General features: G+C 52.2%; 5 protein-coding genes across 5 annotated transcripts; 3 read left to right on the top strand and 2 right to left on the bottom strand.

The window, feature by feature from the left end:
• Positions 1 to 3789: 3789 nt before the first annotated feature.
• On the top strand, positions 3790 to 5307 carry AB675_3266 (Biofilm regulator 1; the record flags this gene model as incomplete). Its single annotated transcript, XM_018143300.1, has 4 exons — positions 3790 to 3821; positions 3872 to 4694; positions 4746 to 5054; positions 5104 to 5307. 4 exons carry the CDS (start codon positions 3790 to 3792, stop codon positions 5305 to 5307), a joined length of 1368 nt encoding a protein of 455 aa, XP_017999558.1.
• A 1731-nt stretch (positions 5308 to 7038) lies between these two features.
• AB675_3265 (uncharacterized protein) lies at positions 7039 to 8471 on the bottom strand (the record flags this gene model as incomplete). The annotated part of the gene is made up of 4 exons (XM_018143299.1): positions 7039 to 7421; positions 7459 to 8016; positions 8071 to 8361; positions 8414 to 8471. 4 exons carry the CDS (start codon positions 8469 to 8471, stop codon positions 7039 to 7041), a joined length of 1290 nt encoding a protein of 429 aa, XP_017999680.1.
• Positions 8472 to 9764: 1293 nt separating this feature from the next.
• Positions 9765 to 10940, top strand: AB675_3264 (Aflatoxin B1 aldehyde member 2; the record flags this gene model as incomplete). Its single annotated transcript, XM_018143298.1, has 3 exons — positions 9765 to 10295; positions 10411 to 10494; positions 10539 to 10940. 3 exons carry the CDS (start codon positions 9765 to 9767, stop codon positions 10938 to 10940), a joined length of 1017 nt encoding a protein of 338 aa, XP_017999805.1.
• Positions 10941 to 11354: 414 nt separating this feature from the next.
• Positions 11355 to 11993, bottom strand: AB675_3263 (uncharacterized protein; the record flags this gene model as incomplete). The annotated part of the gene is made up of 1 exon (XM_018143297.1): positions 11355 to 11993. One exon carries the CDS (start codon positions 11991 to 11993, stop codon positions 11355 to 11357), a length of 639 nt encoding a protein of 212 aa, XP_017999726.1.
• A 583-nt stretch (positions 11994 to 12576) lies between these two features.
• Positions 12577 to 14265, top strand: AB675_3262 (Serine/threonine-protein kinase SRPK; the record flags this gene model as incomplete). The annotated part of the gene is made up of 1 exon (XM_018143296.1): positions 12577 to 14265. The coding sequence occupies one exon, from the start codon at positions 12577 to 12579 to the stop codon at positions 14263 to 14265; it is 1689 nt and encodes a 562-aa protein (XP_017999682.1).
• Positions 14266 to 14315: the final 50 nt, after the last annotated feature.

Raw genomic sequence — 14315 nt, 5'->3', positions numbered from 1 at the left:
TTCTCCATTGATGTCGTGAGGTGATGCAGCGATTGTTTGTTGATCTGCAAGAAGACCGCGTTGGGCGCTGTGCAGCCTTCTGCAGGTGATCAACGTTGATCTCAGGCTGCGGTCAGGTATCGTTGAGAACATCGCTTTCAAGTCCGGCTGAGACCAGAAGTACGAAAGCTGGAGGAGGAGCGCTAAGTCTCTTTGGCAGAGCTCTAGAATCAATTTCAATGTTTTGCGGCGCATGCGGTCAACACAGCTGTTTCTCGTTAGGGAAACGGTGGAAGGCTCCTGCCCATTTGGGCTCGTATTCTGCGTGTTGGGCGCGAGGCTTGCACCGTGCAGGGATTGGCTGTGCCCTGCAGCATCGCTTAGGACCTGGCTGTATGTCAAACGCCAGAAGTGAGTTCGCATAGCGGAGTTACCTCGCAGTCCTCTTACCTGTGATCCAAGTTCACTTGCAGAAGACGTGCCAGCCATGGCTAGCAAGAAGGCAGACCTACCGTAGAAATCGTACATGTGGGCGACGGCGCACTGCATGGATGTAGCAATGACCGAGAAGCTGAAGTACTCTTCGAGAGGTATCCTGATGTCGAAGGGCAGTATGAAATACAGAAAGCCATACCCACTGATTAGCGACTTCCATCGAAGTACATATACCCGCTATTTCCAGTCGATACTCTGATAGACTGGGATCCCGCGCAGCATCATCACAGAATCGGGGATGTCGTATATGATTATGCAAGACCGTTGAAAAACAATCGGCCCTTCTGCGCTGCGGAAGGCGAGTTCTCCTATTGCTGCAAGTATACGGCAGTGGTCATGGCGTCCGCAGAGATTTGGATGACATGAAGGCCTGAAGACCGTCCCCAGTTGGATCAAGGATTGCCCTGGCGAGGTCAGAAATACAATGTATCTTGTTTTTTTAGGGCTGACCAGCAAGATCTTGGACTCCTGGAACCTGACGTACGAAGCAGTCTGCTGGTGTGACCATGGACAACTCCAGCGGCCACAGATAATACTCAGTAAATGAGCATTGTCAACAGTCCGGGAGGGCAAGCGGCTCGTTTCGATGCAAGAAATCGGCCCAGACTCAATTCTCGATGAAGACGACGTTGTGTCGCACCACGTGGGTTAGATCTGGCTCGACGTCGTGGCGCCTGCAGCCACCGGACGACGCCATAAATCAAGTTACACCCTGCAGAAGTCGCCTCTCCCTCTCATGTAGTTCTGTGCTGATGAGAGCCCTACCGGCATATCGGCTTGTTAATCGAGATGAAACCTTAGCATGTCTTGGATATCGATCGCGAGGTAGCCTGTGGACAGCGAATCTCGGTACCAGAGTTTGTATACACCTATTTTTGAGCACAAAGGCATCAGAGCCGTTCGGTAAGGAGGCATGCGAGTCAGTGCTTTGCCGGGGGTCCGCACATGAAGCCGTTACACAATCGTGTACTGCAGTTGTGCAAAAATCATGTAAAGTGCATCAGCTTTGTGTGGATTTGGTTCTGCTTAGCGATATTGAGGGTAATACAAAGTCTTGGGCAAGCGAGGTGGGTAGCAGCAGGAAGTACGCCCATATGCAAGATACCTGACAGCTGTCAATCGACGAGCGGCTGTACTCCGTACGAGTGGGTTCATGCTGCACAGAGCCGGGGGAGGATTCAGTGATATTGGTGCGACGCCTGCTGGCACAACAGCTCGACCAGCCCTGGTCGTCGCCTATTCCTTACGTGGGTTTGCGATGGCGTCGCTGTCTCGCCAAGTCTGGACATTGTAGATGGAAGCACTGACGATGGGGGACGCGATCGACCGTCAAAACGGTGCTTAGGTAACCTTCAGGCACTGTTCTAGCTCACGGAGTATACCACAGGAGATTTCCGCTGCTAACTTATGGAAGGACAAGCAAAGCCGAAGACAACGAATCTATGCTCTTTACTGGATGGACCAGAGAGGGAGCAGGTCGATTGAGTTCACAAATTTGGTTGGAGGTAACTCCATCTGCAAGCCTCAAATCGGTGCCACATCTGGCGAGTGGCAACACGGTCCATCTCGCTGCTGATCCACAGTCCACGTGTAGCAACGATCTTCGAAATATTAGACCTGGCTTCGAACACTTGACAGCTCGTGTTTGAGCAACGTCTCGATCTTGGTTGATTACTGTGTGATGGCGCTGCTTGAGAAGCCGACGATGCGCCACAAGAAAGTCCCGACTCGCTCTGGTTTCTTCTCTTAAGGACACCCCGTGATGACCGGAGAAGTCGGGGCAGGTAGGAGCTATACCTGGTAATCGACAGGAGGTTGGTGGCTTGGAGACGAGTCGTTGTTGGAGGTGCCCACCCGCCAACGGCTTGCCGGGCCTTGCTTATCTGGGCATAAATCTGTTGCCTTCAGGGTCCTATTGGGCATTGTTTCATCGACGATCAAATCTGCTCGGGATTATCGTAGATCTTACTCGAGGCATATCGTCGTGATGAGCCGAAATGCGAGCCGTCTGGCTGGCTGGAGTACGTTTGGGCAGCATTCGATTCACAACTCTGGTACCGAATAATGTGAGATGTGGCAATATACTGCGCATCATCTATGTAGCGAGATACTCGTATGAGCAGTGATTCGCAAAGGTGGGCTTGACGAGGGTCTCTCACGAGGGGGTTTTGCTACTGGAAATGTCGCTATACATTGTTACTTCGTCGGTCGGTCATCACGTACCGCGACCATCCGCACATGGATACCGTGCTTGAAGAGATCTCCTCGCCGACCTTGATAGGACCCTCAAAGCGACATTTATTCATAAAAATGGCAGCAGTTCCAGTTGTCGTTGATGAGCGTTACATCAAATCTGGCTTACGGTTATCTCACAGTCGCATCACGATCCCTCATCCTTACCTGCTTTAGCGCCGTCGAGGAATCAGCCCCCTCCCCGGCCCAGGCATGACGATCGCTCTGTGCCAGCCCTGACTTGGACGTCGCTTAGAGACAATTGTGGGCGTGTGCGCACCTCTGACCACCCCCGTCCAGTGCCTGAAAGGAACGCCTGCAACGGTCGCTTGGTCCCCCGTGAGTGGTCGTAAAGGGCATGGAGCGTACACTAGCAGTAAAAATACCAAATGGCAGCGATTTGGGTACCAAACTAGAAGCCGCCCAGCTCAGAATAAGCTCGCAGAACTGCAGCATCGCCTTTAGCGCGATCGAGATCAATCGTTCTCGCTTTCATAGTTCCCTCCCATTCCACTTTGGCTGCGTGCTGTTTCCTTTCTGCTGGGTTGCTCCCGTTAACACTTTCCCTTCCTTCTCCTTCTCAGATCTGCCGTGCATACCATCATACTTACCTATTCTCTTGCTCGTGCCTTTGGACCTCATCAGTATTGTCGTAATCTCGTGAGCTGTTATATCACCAGCAGCGCCGCGGGATCGATCAGTCAACTTAGGGATCACTGTCGTCGCGGGCGCCGGTCGTACCTTGCCAAAATACACGATCAGTCCCCCCTCCACACGGACCCCCCGTCAATGACAACCTGCGCCACCAATACTTACACCCTTCTCGAACACTGGTCGACTCGACAACAGACACTTGCTCATATTGACAAATAGACTGCGATTGCTATCGCACGTCCATTGTTACTCGACGTTACAACTGGCCTTGCTATAAATTCGGATATCCGCCGCCGCCTTGTGACAGGCCTGCCTCAAATCGGCTCGGTAACCTACAGCCACCACGAACTCGAATAGATCTATCCACATGGTTGACAGCTCGATCTGTGGAGTCAAAGCAACAGTATAGCGGGAGTTCGCTCAACAACCATGGCTACTGTCGACAGCGTAGACAGGCAAAGGTAGTCTTCACCACTTGGTACCAACAGCCCATTGTTCTAACCGGTAATAGGCCTGCGCTACCTTCTATCAGTCACCTTGATCTAGACAAGATGAAAGTAGAACGTCCAGAGGGTCGGTTCCCTTCCATCAACGCCATCAATACATCTGCACCGCCCTTGGGCAGCCCTAATGCCCCGTATACGGGACCGCCGCCACCTTACTCATACCACAATGGTTCCAATGGCCCGAGTCAACCAGGTTATATATCGCCACCCGAGTCAACAACTAGAAATCCCAGAGACGAAGTCGACAAGGTCTCGCCTCGAAAGTCGTTACCCTCAATCCACGAGGCATTACGTGAGAACAAAGATCTTCCACCACTAAGCACTGCCACAAATTCTGGGATGCCGTCGACACCGTCCACAACTATCTCACAGCACTTTCCAGAAGGAGCAAGAGGACCATCTAACCCGTTCTCTGCCCCGTCGTTCCGAGATACTTCTTTTTCAAGTCAGCTGCCACCATCGACGTTGCCTGCCGAAAGTCGTCCCAAGGACGTGTATTCAACGCAACCTCCGCCACAGTCACCCCGAAGCAACCTCCTGCCGTCGTTCCACTCAGGTCCTACCATTGGAGCCAGCTCGACGTTCTCGTCTCGAACAGACTTGCCTCAAGCACCACCTCGATCTCCTGACATGGGACAGTCACGTCATAGTTTCCAAAGTCTTCCTAGGCCACCACCATCAGCGTACAGAGACGAGCCGTACCAATTCTCTGGCTCGCCTGCTACCCACGAAACACGTGTACTTTTTGATAGGGCGCCCGACGCCACATACGAGAACACCATCAAGAGACATATCGGTGTGCATGAGGCAGCCAAAGAGTTGAGCGAGGTGAGACAATCTCTGGATCACGCCGTTGGCATCATAACTAACAGTCGATAGATACGAGAAATTTCTGCGCGAAATGCAGACATTGCTCATAACTGGACGCAGCGATACCATCAAGGCAATCGTTCTGGCTTCTTTCAGGATTCTCTACCTGACCTCAGCGAGATCGACGATATGATACGTCACTCGCAAATGATGACAGAGAACCTGGCCCGAATGCGAGAAGTGGTGATACAGCAGCAGAATGCGTTGTCCGATCACCGTGCTCGTTTTGCGCGACCGCCTGGTGAAGAGGAATATCACAACAGGCAAGAAAGCTACGATCCTAATGGTTATGGATTGGACGCGAAGAAACGGAGAGGCGTAAGTCTACTTTCGGAGCATGATATGATCAAATGCTAATGAAGTACAGAAAGCTGCACCTCCTGGCCGTTGCCATAGCTGCAATCGTGCTGAAACCCCGGAATGGCGACGTGGTCCGGACGGTGCTCGGACGCTATGCAATGCTTGCGGCTTGCATTATGCCAAATTGACCCGGAAAGTGGGCGCCGGGAATGCTTCGAAGATACGCGGCAGTGATATTCGACCGAAAAATCATGATCTGGGACATCCCTAGATCTGTTACCAAAATCTTTACGAACGATTGGCCCTACGACGACTGGCTGTTATGCCACGCACATGTACATAACTACCTATCATGGTAGATTCGACGACATCTAAAGCGATCTCATCAATTCAACCTCAGCATTTACTGCGCATTTCTGGTGTACTGGTTTGGAGAACGGACATCTGTACAAAGTTCGACATGGAACGGCCTCCAAAAGCAATCGTTTTCTCCCGTGTTGGAATCTGAGGGCATCACAATGGACGGGAAAAGCCTTGTCAGAGGCACGTCACTAAGGCCTTCAGCAGCGGCCTTCTCAGAGGCGCTGTTTTCGATGATGGGGATGCCATATCAGTGGCGAGAGGCATGGCGTTTTGTTACTGGGTCACGATGATACCCGGCCGGGACCGCGGCCTTATTAGAGGTTTTGCTGCCCCATACTCGATTTCGGGCATTTTGATGAGTGGGTTGGGATCGATGAGCATATTGAGATGGATACGATGAGGATTTTCACGGAGTATCGCTATACTGCGCAATGTGAGGAGGATGGTTTCTACACACGTGGATCTGAACGCAGCTGCCTGAGAGCATTCCAACATAGGCATGGGCATCGGCAGTCTACGATCGCTAACTAGCTACACACGTCTGTAGGATCACCATTCATCACTTTCCATGCGATTTTCGCATCGTCACTGACTCACTGTTCTTTCGTACTTGAGGCGAGCTGGTTCCGAACCTGCAATGCTCCCCGTTATGGGCTTTGAGTAGATTCTGACAGTGGCACCACCGTGATCGCTTCCGCCCCCCTGTCACGTAACTTTGCTGCCCAAATGCACGATCGATGTATCGCTGATCGGATGTGGCCAAAGTTAAACTTTCTACCTCGTGCATTGGTCCGGAGATCGAGCCAAAAAGTATCCGAACGATATCCGAGTCCGATGCGTAACCTTGTTTGTGAATGGTGCCTTTTTGCCGCGGCGGGAGAACTGCGGTTGGGCAGCAAGGGTCTGGATTCTAGACCTGCTTGGTGGTCACTTCAATGTCGATAATGTGCGGCAAGAGATTGTGGAAGCTCAAGGAGTACAGGTGCTTCTTCAGGTGGGTCAAGAGCACTAATAGCAGTACGTGTCCGTTATGTCGGAACGCGTTTACTTAATGCATAGGTAGAGGTAGACATGACGCGCCTTTGAGGCGGAGGGTCATGAGTTGATCGTCAGAACAAGACCTCGGGATGCTTTGACCGTCAAAAGTGAATGCGCTGAGCGTCTCATCTACATGACTTGATCGTGAGATGAGTCTTCCTTGCATTTTGAGGGTGTCAAATTTTCGATGGTACAGCGCTCTCCCTGGCTGGAAAATTTACGAAGTTTTGAAACGTTCTTTGTGTCTTCTGGCTGTAAAGTCTTAAAGTCAGCGAGATGATTTTGTGTCTTCAGCGCGCTCCCTGGCGACAAATGCACGCTGAGGTTTGTGAGAACTGCTTGGAGACAATGACCGACCGGCATGTTACAGCAGTCATAGTACCTGCTGAGCTGCCACAGGTCTGGTCACAGGCATGCCGATAATACTGCCCGTATTTCGACTATCTACAGCTCGCTTACACCAGATGCTCCACACATATCCTAGAGAAGCTCGTACACCTTCCTCGTTTCACTGCACCATAGATCCTGCACAAGCCTCTCTTGCGACCAAAGTCCATGGGCAGATCGCGGACCGCCTAGTCAGCAGTAGAGTGACACCCTCTCAAAAGCGCCCAGCGAAATTATCAGCCCACTCGAAGCCTGCCCACGCCCAATCTTCCCATTTGATCATGTCAACCCACACGTCTTGACTAACTTTCAGCTCCGGAGTCACTGCATGTCCAACGACCTGGTCCGCGAACAGGCGCATCTGGAGAGGCATCTGGACGTCGTTGTAGGTGCTCTCGACAATTTCCGTGTCGATCATGTCGGTCTTCATGCTCTTCGCGCGCGTGACGAGGAGCATCTGCTCTTCCTCGTTGAAATCTTGCGAGAGTAGAGACACTGTCTCAGCGCGGGTAAGGAAGCTCTGAAGCGAGCTTGCCTTCACGCCATGTTGTCTCTCGAGCCATCGACGGTACCGGTAGGAGTCGATGAGCAACTGATCTACATCGCGTTTGGACCGGTTAAGTAGGCAAGTGACCATCGCGCAGGCGGCGGAAGGGGTCCGCGACCATGACTTCGAGTGCGACGGCGTTGTTGTTGTCGAGAATTGATGGCTTGCGCCTCTTGATGGGGTTCTTGGGGACTGTCGTGGGGCCGTCCCAAGGGGGGAAATCGTTTTGCTCTTTGTTGTTGATCGGCGCTGCTTCATCAAAGTCGTCGTCTCGATTCGCTCCAGCCGGCTTCCTGGGGACGGGCTGGGCCCACACGGGAATCTTGTCGGTTTCTTTGTCGCCAGTATCTTCTTCGTTGTCGTTGGGAAGATTACCACGCCGAGCTCCATTGATTATTGCAAGCGCATTCGTGGCATTGGCATTCCTTCGCACAAGCCTTGGGTCTTGAGTCTTGGCTTCTTGCTGTTGTTCCGGCACTCGCAGATCTGGTCCTTCTGGACGAATCTCCTTCTGGACGACAGCTGGACCAGGGAGCGCTTCGTGCTGCATTCTTGTGTCCCCAAGGCTCATCGAGCGCAGCGGCAAGCATTCCCGCAGATGGCGGTCACGGTCAGCCTGCCTGCATGCCTTGGTACAATATCCGACTGCTTTGCATCGCCAGCAATACTGTAACATTGCACGCCTGCTACAGCGTTCACAGCCGCCATACACCTCTTCTTCTGGCTCAGGCCGCCATCGATCTGGGATTGGGCCTCGTGGCCGGCTCGGAGGCATGGGCGGCACTTGACCAGTCTGTTGTGGTGGTGATCTGCGACGAACGTCATCATTGTCGTTGTCTGCTCGGAGACGCTTGTTGCCTGTGATTGCGTCGTATTCTCGGGGATGCTTATTGCCAGCCACTGGATGGGCTGGTCGGGGATCAGCCTCGGGTCGCAAGAAGTTCTGATCTGCTCGTGCCGTGTCGTCCCCATGAGCATTCCAACACTTGTCTGATTTCTCGTGAGCTTATACGCCGATATAATCTGGCCAGGGGCTACTTACCTCCCCACTTACACGAACCATGTGTCTGGAAGAACCTGCAAATGCTTCGCTTACCCATGATGGAAAATCAGCAACCGCTTTCGTGCGTGACCCGGACGTCAGGTGTTAGCAGGCATGCTGGCGCGTGGTCTGACGTGGTTGAAGTCTTGCGTAGCAGGGACAAATGATAGCAGCTTTGCAAAAACATTTCTAGATGTTTAGGTAAGTACCCCACAAGGGGAACTTCATGTGAAAGGGAGAAAATGCCAGCTCCTTCTTACCGTTACCTCCATATTTGCGCATGGCATTGTCGCTGAGATTATTGTCGGTTGGAGATTTCTTTCTCTGCAAAGCTGCAGCGGCAATATAACGGCAGCACATCACGCTAGCAGCAAACCAGGGGTACCAGTTGAAATCCAGACCTTGTGTAACCTGTTCCTTTGATATTAATAGTCTCCTTAAGCCGATCTTCTCCTCGCTGCAAGAATTCGACACATGTGTCTCTGCGAACCACGAGTTCCCCACTCTTCGCAGCCCTGCTGTTCTCCAGACTTCGGATGACTGGAATGTCGGACGGTATACGAGCAGAGTTGAGGGGAAGGCGACCCACAAAAGGTCGATGCGCAGCAGGACTGGTTGCGTTGAGCTGAACGAGATCGAGGAATGCTCGTCCTGTCGATGGACATCGCTCGTCGATCGTTGAGGTCCATTCTCGTGGACAGGGGACGCAATGGTAGCCTGGAACGGCATCGTTTCGGCATAGCAGGGCCAATGATCTAACGATACAAGCTACGGGATAGCGATGAGTCACACGCCCTTCGCTTTTAATGCAGCCGCATGGCCCCAATACGAGTACTTGTTGTCTCGATACCTATCCCCATATCACATCTGCAGGTTGCCTCGTTTCGCCTGACGCCTGGTGTTGACGTCAGTGTCCCAAGGTTGGAGTTGGGGAAAGCGCGATCTCTAGCGTCCTACTCCCACATTTCCGTTGACTCCACGATCAACCTGAACACGGCGAGCAGTCGTCGTTGCTACTGGATCTTATCATCGCTGTGACCTGACGGACCTTGACGCGAGTTCCGTTAGCAGCAGTCTGACCTACGTATTCGGGCTATTTTCTCGATTGGTGGCACTGCTCCCATCGATCGTTATCGCTGCTCGGCTCCCATCCCCGCACAGACGGACAGGGCCGGTATCGCGCTCGCATATTGTGACATATCGCGCTTGCGTTTCTGTGAGCATTTAGTCTCTTCTGATCATACAAAACTCGCCGAAGTTCATGCTTCGATCAATTTTCCAGACCACTCCAATCTCAGCCAGCCGTGCTCGCCTTACATCTATCTCGAAGCAACTCTCACAGGGAAGCAGGATGCTTCTCACGACAGCAACAAGTACCAAACCACGGGTCATTCTTGGTTTGATGACCTTCGGCCCACCCGGTACAGAGTCTAAAGGAGCCCGTGTCACGTCTATCGATGATTACAACTCCTGCCTCGACTATCTGCAGAAGAGTGGGTACAACGAAGTCGACACCGCTCGCGTCTACGTTTCCGGCGACCAGGAAGCCTTCACCAGAGAGGCGAAATGGAAGGAACGTGGCCTTCAGATCGCAACGAAATGTATGCCACACAAGCCCGGCATGCACAAGGCCGATGCTCTCAAGGCTACACTGAATAAGTCACTGAGGGAGCTGGGAACTGATTCAGTTGATATCTTCTACCTCCACGCTCCGGATCGAAGCGTGCCATTCGAGGAGACCTTGGAGGCATGCAATGATCTCTTCAAGGAAGGCAAGTTCCAGTATCTCGGACTATCGAACTATGCTGCGTGGGAAGTCGCCGAGATATGGAATATCGCGAAAGAGCGTGGTTGGGTTAAGCCGACCATCTACCAAGCCATGGTAAGTATTCGGTTGCGAAACTCAGATGAGCGAGTCCTGTCGAGCCACGTTTTGGGAAGATGACTGAATTCAGTTCCGATCCCCAATCTGTACATATGCTGACTCTCTCACACAGTATAATGCAATCACGCGTGACATTGAAACAGAGTTGGTACCATGTTGTCGGAAGTACGGCCTCGACATTGTCGTCTACAATCCTGTAAGTTTGCTAGCAAGACTTTTTCACTCTACTGACAGATTGAGCTTGCGGGTGGCATCTTCAGCGGCAAGTACAAGTCTGCCGAGTTACCAAAAGAGGGTCGATACTCCGCGACCAACGAAAGCCAGGGCAAAATGTATCGAGACCGGTATTTCAAGGACGCTACTTTTGATGCCCTCCGCCTGATCGAGCCCGTTGTGCAGAAGCATAACCTCACACTCCTGGAAACGGCGCTTCGGTGGGTCAAGCATCATTCTAAGCTCAAGATCAATGGAGTCCGCGAGGGCGGTAACGACGGCATCATTATTGGTGTGAGCAGTCTAAAGCAGCTCGAAGGCAACATCACGGATCTGGAGAAAGGCCCACTACCTGACGAGGTGGTTGAAGTTCTGGACAACGCCTGGAACAATATCACGAAAGCATCTACGCCATTGTACTGGCGCTAACCTTGCTCCAGCTCCACAATGAGTTCCGCAGCAGGCCAGAATCTGTCAACTCCCTCTTTGCTCCACTACAGGATCGCGACACAGTACAGCACAGAGTAAAGAATATTTGTTGGAATTGTTCGTCGCTGCCTCTTTGCATATAAGCCTTGTGTTCCTTTACCATGATTTTCATTCTGTATTTGCTTTCTATCTCATCCTAGCCAGCCCAAGGTTCGATCCTGCTTCAATTTCACAACAGTCTACTTCGGACTCACCACATTATGAGACAAAGCTTCCAATGAGCGGGACTCACAGACTGCTGACTCAGAATTGGAGGAACTGGGTTCCTTTTCGTACGGACAGCTCAGTCTTCACCATGCTGGACGTATTGGTACACTTGGCTGGCAGTATTAATTGTCATTGCGGATACTCGACTTACTTCTTTGCCACTTTGACTTGGTCTGTGGAGCCTTTGAAACCCTTTGCGCTGCTGGAAAACTGCTCCGGGAAGATCTCTGGGTTTTCCGGTATGTCCTTACCGTCTGGCTTTGACATCTCACCAGTTGCGATCCCTTCGACCAGGTTGTTACCAATTTTCCATGTTTGGGTTTCTGCATAGACATGAGCAGTGAACCACTTCTGGTTTTCCATCTGGCGGAACTCGAGCGTCGCATGCCACGGAGCTGGCTCATACGTCTGGACCATGATAGTTCTCTTACCTAGAGAAGGGCCGGCTTGGGTTCCTGCAGCGCGCTTGTTCTGGACCAGGGGTACATTGGCGTTGGGGGAACGTTTGCTCTGGAGGAGGGGTGCAATGGTGTTGCCGGAGCGTTTGTTCTGGATCAGAGCTGGAGATGGTGCTGCCGCCGCTAGTGGTTTCCTTACAGACCTCGTGTTATGAATGTCAGCACGAACACGGACAACATCGCAGTCGTATTCATAGGCAATCTCTTGGATGGTCTTCTTGAGAAATGCTTGGTTCTGGTCACGGACTGCGCAATGGTACTCAGTCTTGACAGTCCGCTCGTTGTCGGAGATGTCGAGCTTGACGGCTTTCTTCCAGGGAGAGGGCATTGTGTCGGTTGATACTATTAGAGGAGAGTTTGTGGTGTCAGTTGGTAATGGTAGAGATGTGGCTGTGAAACTTGACGTGTCGCGCGGGGTTTCGAGGAACGTTGACTGACGGGACACAACACAGAGGCACGAACCTCACCGTGTACTTAAAGACCTTCCCTAGGGCATGCATCCTGCCCTGCTGCCTACAAACAATGAATCACGGCACTGGAAATGGCACAGCCAAAGAAAGCAATAAGGCAACTGACAAGGACTGAGGCTCAGCACGGCACATAGAGGCACGGAGCCGATGCTGCCCCGTGCTTTTGTGTCACTTGCTAAAGGTCACTTTCTGTCACATACCAAGAAGGCAAACAAGGGCAGACTGCCTTCTTGCCTTGTTCAACAAACAAAGACGGTTGCCCTTTCTGCAAACATTTAAGCTCATTTCACCTACAAAGACAATCAACACCTAGATAAATCCGGGACCATCTGTCAGAAGCCTGGTTTGTGTCAGCACTTCAAAATTGGCAGGAGCTGGTATTTGAACTCGTCCAATACCGCATCGCACCATACTACTAAATCTTTAAGGCTGCAATCAACAATGTCGGCAGACTCAAATTCCGCTGCTGCTGCGGCACCTCCAAGTGCGCCGGACTGTGCTGCTGAGGATGAGCCTGAGATCGCAAACAATGACGGCACAATCGAAGAGTACTACTCGAAATATGTCCCTGCTCCTGACGGCATCGAGGACATGGAGGTGTACACTCCAGGAGGTTTTCATCCCATCCATCTCAATGACACATTTCAGAATCGCTACACAGTCATTCACAAATTGGGCGCTGGAGGCTCTGCAACAGTGTGGCTAGCGAGAGATAGTCAGGATGAACGCTACGTGGCTCTCAAGGTCGTATCTGCGTCAATGTCCGGGTTCGCTGAAACTGAAGTCGCCACTCACAAGAGACTGCGAGCCAGCATTGGCGAATCTGCTCTTGGCGGATTCGTAGTCCCCCTTCTGGACGATTTCTGGATCGAGGGTCCCAACGGTCGACATATGTGTCTGGTGCAGAGCGTGTGCGGTCCAAGTCTGAATACTTTCCGACAGTTTCGGCTCATGAAGATTCGGCCGGACCTAATCAGCGGACTATGTATGCAGCTTGTTCAGAGTCTCGCACAGCTACATGAGGCCGGCTTGGTCTATGGCGACCTCAGCGGAGGCAATGTCGCTTTTGCTCTGAAGAACCTGGATCACCTCTCGGTTGAAGAAGTCCTCGAAACTCTCGGGCAGCCAGAAAGCTATCCTGTAAGGGTCGCACGGAAGTCGGATACCGACTGGGCGGCAAAGCATGGCCCTCACACAGTATATGACAGCATCGAGTTCACCGTGGGTGCCAGCCTGGATCTGCTCATACCTGAGGTAAAGTTGATCGACCTAGGAGGCTCCTACTTCCTACCACGAGAATTCGAGGAGGATGGAGCAGCATTCACTGAGAGCTACGCAGATCCATCTAGCCTTGGTTTCAACGATGCCGCCGACCAAGCCAGCGATATTTGGGCCCTGGCTTGCATTCTCTTCGAGATGCGATCTGCCACGATTTTTGTCGAGAACATTGGTGCTGGCGTTTTCTCGCAAGTGCTCGATCGGATAGGCCCCCTTCCCAAAGAATGGCAAGACGATGCTGAGAATGCTGAGGTTGCCGCACATGTCGAGGAGTCCAACCCAGTAAACGCGAGCAGGGAAGCCTCAGCACAACCCCAGTCAAAACGCCAATCATTCATGCTCGCAGTCAACAAAATCACAGGTTTCACCAAGCTCAAGCAGCTCTGCAACGCTGTCTTGTCATGGGTCGTGAGGAAACCCTCCGCGAAAACAAAAGAACAGACTCGGTCCGACATGGTCTACATGTGGGACAGTCGAGGTGACGACAAAACCCTCCATGGCCAAATCAGGAACATCGGAAACTGGCATCCGTGGCATAAACTCACCATCGAGCAGCGTCGCGCACGTCTCGAGGACTACAATGCCGTCCTGGAGGACAAGGAAGACACCAGTGACAAGGCGCTCGATCGCGGTCCCCCGGGACATGCGGCTTTGTCAGATGAAGAAGCGGCTGATTTCGAGGATCTTTTGCGGAAGATGTTCACTTGGGAACGCTCGGAGAGAATCACCATCGGAAACGTCCTCAAGCACCCCTGGTTCAACAAGAAGTATCTTGTTGAGGAGAGTGGTCCTTGGCTACAGTATTACTACTATGGTTGCGGTTATAGTGCCTTTGGTGTGAGATACATCTAGGCGGCACGACAGGATCAGCGTGCTGTCCACAGAGGTCACATCCACGCTTT

This window comes from Cyphellophora attinorum, assembly GCF_001299255.1.
Source record: "Cyphellophora attinorum strain CBS 131958 chromosome Unknown Contig14, whole genome shotgun sequence".
Classification (NCBI taxonomy): Eukaryota; Fungi; Ascomycota; class Eurotiomycetes; order Chaetothyriales; family Cyphellophoraceae; genus Cyphellophora; species Cyphellophora attinorum.
Note: the sequence above shows the minus strand (reverse complement) of the source record. Positions and strands in the feature narration are given on the sequence as shown.